This window comes from Centruroides sculpturatus, unplaced genomic scaffold (genome assembly GCF_000671375.1).
Source record: "Centruroides sculpturatus isolate CEXI.00-Female unplaced genomic scaffold, Cexi_2.0 scaffold285, whole genome shotgun sequence".
NCBI lineage: Eukaryota > Metazoa > Arthropoda > Arachnida > Scorpiones > Buthidae > Centruroides > Centruroides sculpturatus.
The window spans coordinates 689,322-699,208 of NW_019384647.1; the positions used below are offsets into that span (position 1 = coordinate 689,322).

At 28.0% G+C, this 9,887-nt stretch overlaps 1 protein-coding gene across 1 annotated transcript in view; it reads left to right on the top strand.

Moving 5' to 3' along the window:
• LOC111626215 overlaps positions 1 to 8,120 on the top strand; it is a 200,516-nt gene extending 192,396 nt beyond the window's left edge. The window contains exons 7-10 of the mRNA XM_023369527.1: positions 6,330 to 6,548; positions 6,651 to 6,736; positions 6,812 to 6,917; positions 7,057 to 8,120. Coding sequence (XP_023225295.1) covers positions 6,330 to 6,548; positions 6,651 to 6,736; positions 6,812 to 6,917; positions 7,057 to 7,169 — 524 coding nt within the window. The 3' untranslated portion in view covers positions 7,170 to 8,120. The remainder of the gene's footprint in view (positions 1 to 6,329; positions 6,549 to 6,650; positions 6,737 to 6,811; positions 6,918 to 7,056) is intronic.
• Positions 8,121 to 9,887: the final 1,767 nt, after the last annotated feature.

The following is a 9,887-nucleotide window of genomic DNA, read 5'->3' on the forward strand; positions in this document are numbered from 1 at the left end:
TATTTTAATAAAATTATTTATAAATTAATATTAAAAAAATTTACATTTATTTATTTGAGAAAAAGTAAAAAAAGAAAAAAATAACGCATGATTACGTACAAATTGTTTAAATTGTCCTTAAAAAATACTTATAAATTGTTAAAAATAATTGTAATTTAACGTATAATTTAGTTTGGAAACAATTGATGTATAAGTTATTTAACTATGATCAAGATTAGAGAAAGTATTATTGTTCAAGTCGTAAATTGAATTACGTAAACAATGCGTTAGTTTTAATTAAGATATTGCTTTTATGCGAATATTTTAAGTAAACAGAAGATCAAATTGGTTCAATAGATAAAAGATAAACACAATAAAGTATTATAGAAGCGTTCATGCTCTTTTGAACTCGTTTAACATCGTCGTAACTAAACTCAGTATTTATAAAACGTGTCATGTGCTCATTCATGTCACGTTTGATTCGTGTGACATAGGACGATAAATAGCTTACCTTCTACATAAGATTCACTGTGAATGAACTTTTAAAAGTCACAATTACTCCCTATTCATCACTTTTAGAAAGTTACGTATACTATTTTACTTTAAATTTAGTTTACTAAGCATTTTAAAAGATGATTTACGACTTGATTCGCGTCTAGATATTTATTAAAGTTAAATTAAATTAACTTTTAAAAAATATCAAAATAAAAAGTATAAAGTTTACTTTTTAATGTGTAGAAAGAAGTTTTCTATGTAATCGAATCTCTTCCATCTTTTAACTTATACTTGATAAAGGGATATAAATGAAAAAAAACTAGAAATACTCGGTTGTGTTAGCACCAAATGATCTAAAGTGGAAATGTTGAAGCAGTAAAACAGGAGATAGGATCTAAGATAATCAAAAGTAGGAAAGAGGAAATATAAGAGTTTTAAGATTGTCTAAAATCGAAAAGTAACGTTGTTCTAAAATTTAATAAATGGAAAGTCTAGTCGTTAAAACACGTCGCGATAAACTAGGGTTTTTTTTTCCTCTCTATTTTTTTGGGGGGCTGTAAAAATGGTTTTTTAGAGGTTATTTAGCATAAAGATTGCGTGAAAAAAATTGTTTGCAAAGTTTTGTTAGAAATTTATCTCAATCCCAGCTTAAGAAAATAAATGATAGGTGTAAAAAAATATCCAACATGTTATCCACGATTGTTCGATGCTTTTACTTATCATCAGATATCCAGAAACCATCAGTTTTTTTAATACTCCCGTTCGATAAGCATTGAGTTTGGAGAAGAAATATTGGTCCCTACCGCTAAATAACAGGAAAAGTTGAAGGCGTAACGTTCTGTAGCCTGCAGGGAGAGATTAGTATTTTCACTATGACCCTGTAGGGAATGTCTTTATATATCCCCCAAGACATAGGTAAGATTCATGTAAGAAGGTAATGGTGTCTTCGGGGGATAGTTCAAAGTCAAGATTTTCGTCTTCTTCGACGAAGCATTTGAGTGGGCAAGAGGAATTTTTCTTTCTTATTTATTCGCTTAAGATTTTAGTCGGACCATTAGTAACTAATATTAAGCGTAACCGTTCAGAAATGAGTGACGGCCTATAGGGCGAAAATGATGCATTCTTGAATCAATTTATCCACTGGGGAACGTTTAAATTTGATGGTGCGAGACACGAAGAAAGATCTATTTTTTAAAAATATTCTGTCCTTTAATTGGTTATTATAATTTTTTTTTTGTTTTTGTTTTAAAGAGGAAATTCTTCATCTCTTCCTCGGCGCTTCGACGATATAAATGCTTTTATTAGTAAATGAATATTAAATATAAAGCTTACATTTATGGCTTTTTTGGTTATAAATCGAATTTAATTAATATTATTAATTAACTTTTAAGCTCTTTTAATAATTAAATAAATAAATTCCGACGGAAAAATAAACCGTTTCATAATCTTCCATTAGTAAATTTGCATATGGCTTCTCTTACCACTTATTAGAATGAAAATTAATGATATTTAAAAGAATTTAAATAAAAACAAATATTTGCTTGATAGGACCCATTTCATGTAAACTTCACTTCTTTTTTTCTAATTGTGATCATTTGTTAACCTCATAATGGCCTCTGCAAACATTTTTTTCTCCTCTTAAGATGTCATCTTTAGTGTAAAAATATGAAAGATGGATTTAATCGTTTAATCCGTGTAGTTTTATTATTAATTCCCACTTTTCTTATTCATCTAAAGCAGGAAAAAAGAAAGGTCTTCAATTCATGGCAATGAAATGATTTCGTTCTTTCTAAGAATATTTCCCTATCTTCCTCCTCCTCTTCTTTTTTTTCCCCTAGAATCTAATTAAATTCTCATGCACTTTCTAGTATAAATTAATTAATTTATCTTTCTTTTTATTGTTTAAAAAATGAATAATGTTATAACAAAACTGTTCACAACTTCATAAATCTTATTATCCTTCATAAGATGAGTTCTACAATTGGTTATTCTTATGCCCTTAGAATTATCCATCATTTTTGAATTAACAATATTGATTTTTCTCATTAAGTGAGTTTTTAAAATAAATATTTTAATGTTGAAAGTTTTTCCTTCTCATTTTCTTAAAATTTTTATACTTTTCTTGATTAATTTTTTTTTAATTGAAAATTATTATCAAATCGAAAATGTAGATTTTTAAATGATTTTTTAAAGCAATGACTAAGTATTTTCTTATTGCTTTGTTTGGAAAAACTTAAGAAATATTAAGTAAAATAATATATGTTTTAGGTAATATATTAACAAAATACTTGAATAAACTCAATATTTTACAGTATATATTACTTTCTTTTATATTTTTTTCAACAAAAATTAATGAGACTAGATATTCAAACTACTGTAAAAATTCTATACTTTTTTAAAAAAGCTTAGAGAAATTTTGAATTTTCATTCTTTTCATACTTAGTTTGTTTAAAATATTTTATAGAAATTAAGAATGAAATTCCTATAAAAATTTTACAGAAACTAGGAAGTGAAACCCCTGTAAAAGTTTCAAATTTATCTAAGGGAATGTAGAAAATTTAGAACTGAAATCCCTGTGAAAATTCCAAATTTCTCTAAGGAAATTTAGAACATTTGAAGCAAAAATCCTTGTAAAAATTCCAAATTTTTGTAGGAAAAATTTATAAAAGTTTGAAACTCATTCTTCTCAAACTTCTTAATTTTCCTAAGATATTGTAGAGGAACCAAGAATTCAAGTTCTAAAAATTCCACATTCCTCCAGAAAGTTTACATGAAATATAAGCTCAGATTCCTCTAAAACTTCTCAACTGTTCTAAAAAAGTCTAATTTTTAACTTTACTTTTTTTTTTTTAATTCGAATTCTCTGAAACATTCTTAACTCTAATTATTTATTATTTTAAATTATTTTATATAGAATTAAGTTTGCAATTCTAATCCTTGTATAAAGTCTAATTAAAATTTTCTTCAATATCTTCTGTTATAAAATATTTAAGTCAAAAAGAATAATTTTATAATTAAAAAAAAAACATAAATAAATGATTAAAANAGATAAAGATTTTTTTTTTCATTTATTTTGTTTTTGGTTTACAGCTTGTACTTCTCATATTATTTTTGAGGAAAAACAAAGAATTTTACCCCGTTATTTTTCTTAAATTTTTCATCCCACTCTTCCAATATTTTTTTTATACTTTATCTAATTTTTCCTTTATCTTAAATTCTTTATATATATCTTGCTTCATTTTACTCCAATTCTCTTCCCAGATTTATAAGAAAATAAAGCGATTCGGACCGAATATTTTTGTCTATGTTTACCTGAAAAATGAGGGAAAAATCTTAGAGAAAGTAAATAATGTTTATCGTAAAGGAACATGACTTTCTACCAAAAGAATTGATAATTAATTTAAATCGGATAATTATTTGCATGAGATGATAAGTCAATAAAATGCGGATATAATTACTCTAGAGATGATACTAAATACAATGAAAATTTTCCAGAGAATAATAAAGTGTTTATCGATAAAGGAAAATGTTATATAATTAATAGAATGAATGGCGTGTTTGTACAAAGCTGTTTTCACAGTTCTGCCAAGTTAATTTGACGCCTTGGCTATGCCATCAATTAATTGTAATCAAGCGTCTTGAATCAGTCGTGTCTTCAAACAAAGAACACTTTCACATCCTCTAACAGGTCAAAGTACGCTGTGTGTCAAGTGAAGTCAGGTAATTACCTAGCTGCAGGAGTCTAAGTTAGTTGTGTCACTAATTATCCGCTTCGGTGTATAGCGAGAGTGTCATGCAGTGAAGTACTATTCCACCCAAGATGCAAAAGGAAATTATCAGTTAATTAAGCTAAACTGTTACTTCTCGTATATAATAAGAAATATATCTGTAAAAATATCTTCGATAAATATTTTAAATTTTAAGGTATTTTATTTATTTTTTTTTTTACTCTTTCGAAAATGCCGCAATAACATCATTAAACCATTCTCCTCCTCCTCCTTCTCATTTTTTTTTTAATGTGATGCTTCCTCGTCTAATCTTCAAGAGACGATGCGTGTTAATGACAGTAAACTGGTTTACCTTAATGTAAAAATATGATTAGATTAAAGCTGATTTTCCTTTTCATCTCTTTCCTTATTTAAATAACGAAATAAGAATTTATATAACCTTTTCCAACTAAAGATTTATCATAATTAAGATGATTTATTATTAACAGCGAGCTTAAAATAACATTTGAGGAATTAAAATATCAAATTTGTCAAGTTATTAGAGTAACGACTAAGAAATTTATTATCTATAAAATATTTTAAATTTAACAAGAATTAAAAAATATATATATTTTTTTCTCCTTCTTCTTCTTCTCCTCCTCCTTCTCCTCCTCCTCCTCCTCCTTCTTCTTCTCAACTTTATTTTTTTTTTATTATTTTAATACAGTTAAATTATTTTCTCTTTAAATTATTATCATCCTCACTTATCTTAACATTTATTTAATGATTTTAATTTAAAAAATACACCAGAAAAATAATATATATATTTTTTTAAATAACAATTTCATTTATTTTATTTAAGTACTGTAATTATTATCATGTTGCCTTTTTATTTTACTCATCCCTCCTCCTATATGGTTTTTACTTTCCTAGCTGTTATATATAATAGAGGGAAAGTATAGCGATCGGTCAAAAAATGAGCCCCAGATTTTTACATTGTTGGACTCAGGGATCTTGAAACGACGAGAAATGCAAAAAAAAAAAAAAAATCGGGGATTTTTTCTGTATTTATGTATGTTAGTGTTGTGTGTAGTGGGGGCACGATTTTTTCACCCTGTTTGAAGCTTAATAACTCTTGTGCTTTTTTGTCAAAAATTTCTGAAATTTTGCAGAGAGGTTTGTGTATTAGGGGATTGATTCTATTAAATTTTGGTGTTTAAAGATTGGGGTTAGCAGATAGAAGAGGTCATGTGTCATATCTCGAATAGAGTCAAACTTAATAACTATTTTACTCATTATTATTATTTACAATGTTTTATAAAACCTATCTATCCTCAAAATTAAACATTTTTCCATTTNATAATCATGCATAAAGGATTTATAAATTATTTTGTAAAAATATCTTAATTGAAAATCACACGCACTCAGTTGCTAAGAGTCACGAAGAATGTTAATTATATTAAAAGAAAGTTTGAATTTATTAGTAATTAGTTTTACATTAGATGTTTTTCTCTTACTTTATTCAATATTTTCCCTATGCGAGTTAAGAGATATCGAGTCTCGTAAGGTTTTTAAACGCATTTATTATTTATTACACACGTTTAAAATTTATTTTAAAGTGATTTTAACATAATATTCTAATCACAAAATCATTATTTCGAAACAAAAAAAGTCAACAAAGCTTAATTTTTTAAGCACTTCTCTTGTTTCGCATCCTTATTTATCACCGGAGTATATAGTAGAATAGTTTATTTAGAGGTTGTTTAAATTAAAAATTGGATAAAAATTAAATCAAACTTACACCAGAAAGACTTTTTCTTCCATTTTGCTTAAGTTTCTCCCTAGAGGAAGCTTACGTCATTAACACAGCTCTTAACCTTCACCTCTACATACCACAGAGAGAGTAATGAAGCACTTAAGGTTTACACTGCTAATTGAAGTCTTTTTATACACCTTTCTATGTAGAACAACTTGTAATCTAATAGCCAGAATTTATTTAGAACTTTAATAAGATAACCTTTAAATAACAAAAGTACAGGAGGGTATATATAATCTGAATGCAATTTACTAAACGTGTCACTATCATTAAACAATAATTATTTAAAATTAATGAATTAATGTTTATAAATTATGAATTAATACGCTTTAAAAATCCATTTTTCTCTTTAGCTTCGAATAGCGAATCGGGAGAATGTCCTCTTGTTGGCATATACACAACAGAAGGATCCAACTCTCTCTTGATTCACGTCGATACACCTGATTTAGATACTTTGTCCTGTTCTCACGATTCTATCCTGGCTTCTGGTTGTTCGGCTGTAGATCAGTTAGAACTATTAGAAGAATGTGCCTCTGAAAGAAGAGTGACAAGTAAGTTTTTTACTCACTTTTCTACCCTCTTCTTTTGTCTTTGAATGATTATAGAATGGAACTCTCCACCTTCGACTCGTTTTTTGTTTTATTCTTTTGTAGAATTTCAATGTAGAGGAAGCTGGGAAGAAAATGGTACATACTACCTCATAGCCACAGCTAAAGAAACGAGAAAACATTACTGTATAGTGAGTTTTATATAATTAATTAATTATATTATTTAAAAGATATTTAACTGATAAATTAATTTATATATTTTCCAGACTTATACAGAAAAAGATAAGGTCTTACACTTTTCGGGGAGTACAGAAACCTGTTTGAGGAACATCGGAATAGAAAATTTTGTGGTTTTTAACGTCACTAATAGCGGTATATTATCATTTTTTAAATATTAAATTAACGTTAATCTATCTCGTGGATTAACATTTAATGAGTAGGCTAATATAAGCTATATTTTTATGTATTAATTGTACGAATCGTGTGTTTTAATGTATTCAAATATTAACAGGTCTGTGTATGGACACCAATGGTGCCACAAGACATCCAGATCTCACCTCGTGGATATCTAGTCTAATCTTTTTTCTAATTCTCACGCTAACATCTAAATGTGGAAGTCGGTGACAATAAACCAGCCATCGAGACGTCCCAATAACAGTGGATAGTGTGTGGCCATGTTTCTATCCAAAGAAGAAACACGTAAGACCACACGCGTACACCTAAGCATAAACACAAGTACACACACTATGCCGCCCCCTGTTGTAGCTGCAAGGACAGCAATGTTGTCTTCACTCATTTTATGTGTTGTTTTTTCATAATAACAATTCAGTTACCATTAGGTTTGTCAAAGACAGCCTTAAATCACTTTTTAGGTTGTCGTATATTTCTAGTCTCCACCTCGTTATGGAAAATGTGCTGCAGTGTGACTGCACCTGCTTTCCATTGTGCCCAGCCTTAACTCTAGTTGTAATCTGTTGACAATTAGAAATATCTAGATAAAAAAAAAATACCAAAAAAAATATACAAAAAAAAGAGCAGAATGTGGTCGAGTATAGTGTAGATTGTGAATTCGGGTTCGTACCCAAAGAGATTGTTGATATTGCACGATTGCTGTGATAGAATGATGAAAGCTCAAAGGACGATTGAAGGAGGGATTTAAGAGGAAAAATAAATCAAAGCTGTGGTTTCAATTGTCCTAGTGTTGCTGTTGGATTATGTATATATAAAACATACGTAAGCAACATCTTCAATCTTACTTTTAACAATGTAGTACGGTGCCTTGAACGCAGTTCGTAATTCTTGGAAATTTATTACGACCAAAAAAAAATAATAATAATAATTTCAAATAAAAAAAAATATATAAATGATTTGTTTAGGAAAGTTTTAAAAAAATCGACAAAAAAAAAAAATACTCAAAAATTTAAATAATTATTAAAAATTAAGCGACATATCGAGTCTCACGCATCTTCCTCCCGGCTTTACTTTCATATATTTTAATTTAATTTATATATATTTTTTTGTTTTTTGTAAATTTTAATTTGTATTGTTCGAACTGAAGTTAAAATAAAATGAAGTAGATGCTATTTAAAGTGTTGTCTTGTATTTTTATAACACAAAACTCTTGTCATTAACGAGTAAACTTTTGTATCACACTACGAAAATTAACATGTTAATTGAAGTTATATTATCTAACAATTAAAACTAAAAGATAATTATAAAAATGGCATCGTCAGCATAGATAAAGGGAGGAAATATTTTTCCAGAAAGTAAGCTTGCTAATGACAATCTACCTGAATAACATCTGCTAATAATAGAAGAGAGAATGTCATTTCTTTCAAACATTAATATGAGCAGTCATTTGTGAAGAAGGATTTTTTGAAGAGAAAGAAGTCTTCTAAATGTCATTACATAAAAAAAATAACTTGATAATATATAAGAAACACGTAAAATAATATATAATGGAAAAATGCTATTTTTAGTAACGTATCCTTAATGATCAACAAGATGAATTTTTCTACATTAGTAGAATAATTTTTAAAATATTTAAAATATTAAATGATTACGTATAAATATATAAATTTTTAATTAAAATATTAGCAAATTTGACTTAAAATTTAGCTTATAAAGATTAATTTATCAGTTTTCTCCAGCATCATCTTAAATTTTTATCTATAGAAAATAATTATAAAGTGTATTATTTTTTTTTAATATTAATAAATATATGAATAGAAACAACAAAATTTATTTAAATAAATAAATATTTTAATAATAAATGAACGAAATAATGATAAAATTTAGATTTATAAAGCTTGATTCGTTAGTTTTCTCCAGCATCTTATATCTTTGTCCATAGAAAATAATTATAAAAATAAAGAAAAAATAAAACTTTAGTAATGTATTTTATATAGAACTTTATATATATATATTTATTTATTTATACATACCATTTGCCATTGCGCAGCTTGGCTTGTATGGCCATTGCGCCAATAAACTCTAACAAACTAACTAACGAGTCCTTTAATTAAGTTTAATTCAGGGGCTCATTTGCATTGTGAATACAGAGCTTTAAGCAAATAAGCCCTGAATTAAGCTTAATTAATTGAGATAACTATCTATACGGACCAACTTTTCAGGACCTGCAGCTGTCATCCATCCCGAAACACTTGTAAAACAGAAAACGTCAATAAAGTTGTGATTTATAAAATGAACATGCCAATATGTTCGCAAATCACACTTAAATTCGAAGTTTCCAGCAAATAAACGTCAAAATTATACATCAAACGTTTTCGGCCACTGAATTTATTGGGCTTCTTCAGGAAATACAAACTGGAAAACTGTTTTATAAATAGAACTTAGCTGCCTTTTAAATTTTAAAATAACGAAAAACGGCTGTGACGTATCGTGTATGACGTATATCATGAGTCAAGATAGCGTTTTCACGCTGTTGATACAGGAATGACATTCGTGTTGATGCAGTTTTCACTTATGCTCGCCTTGTAGATCTCTACTGCCTCCAAAATTTTTATATCTTGTCTGTCGAAAACCTTGTGTATTAGCTTGACTTGGTCCCAACGGGGAACTCCCTGGATTGCTGGCATATCGTGCTAAAGCCGTATTGATGTTACCTTTTAGCACGTCATATTTATGATCTTTTAGTCTTGCTTGTAGAGATCTGTATGTGGATCCTATGTAAGATAGTAATCTGTCAAACCTCTCGTTATATAACGGGATGTGGTAAATTTCAGGAGCCAGAGCGTCTTCAGTGTCGTCCTTTGCGTTTGTGAGAAGGCGGAAAACGGTGGGTTTCCTTCTATAGGTAAGGAGTACGTTTAAATTATTTGC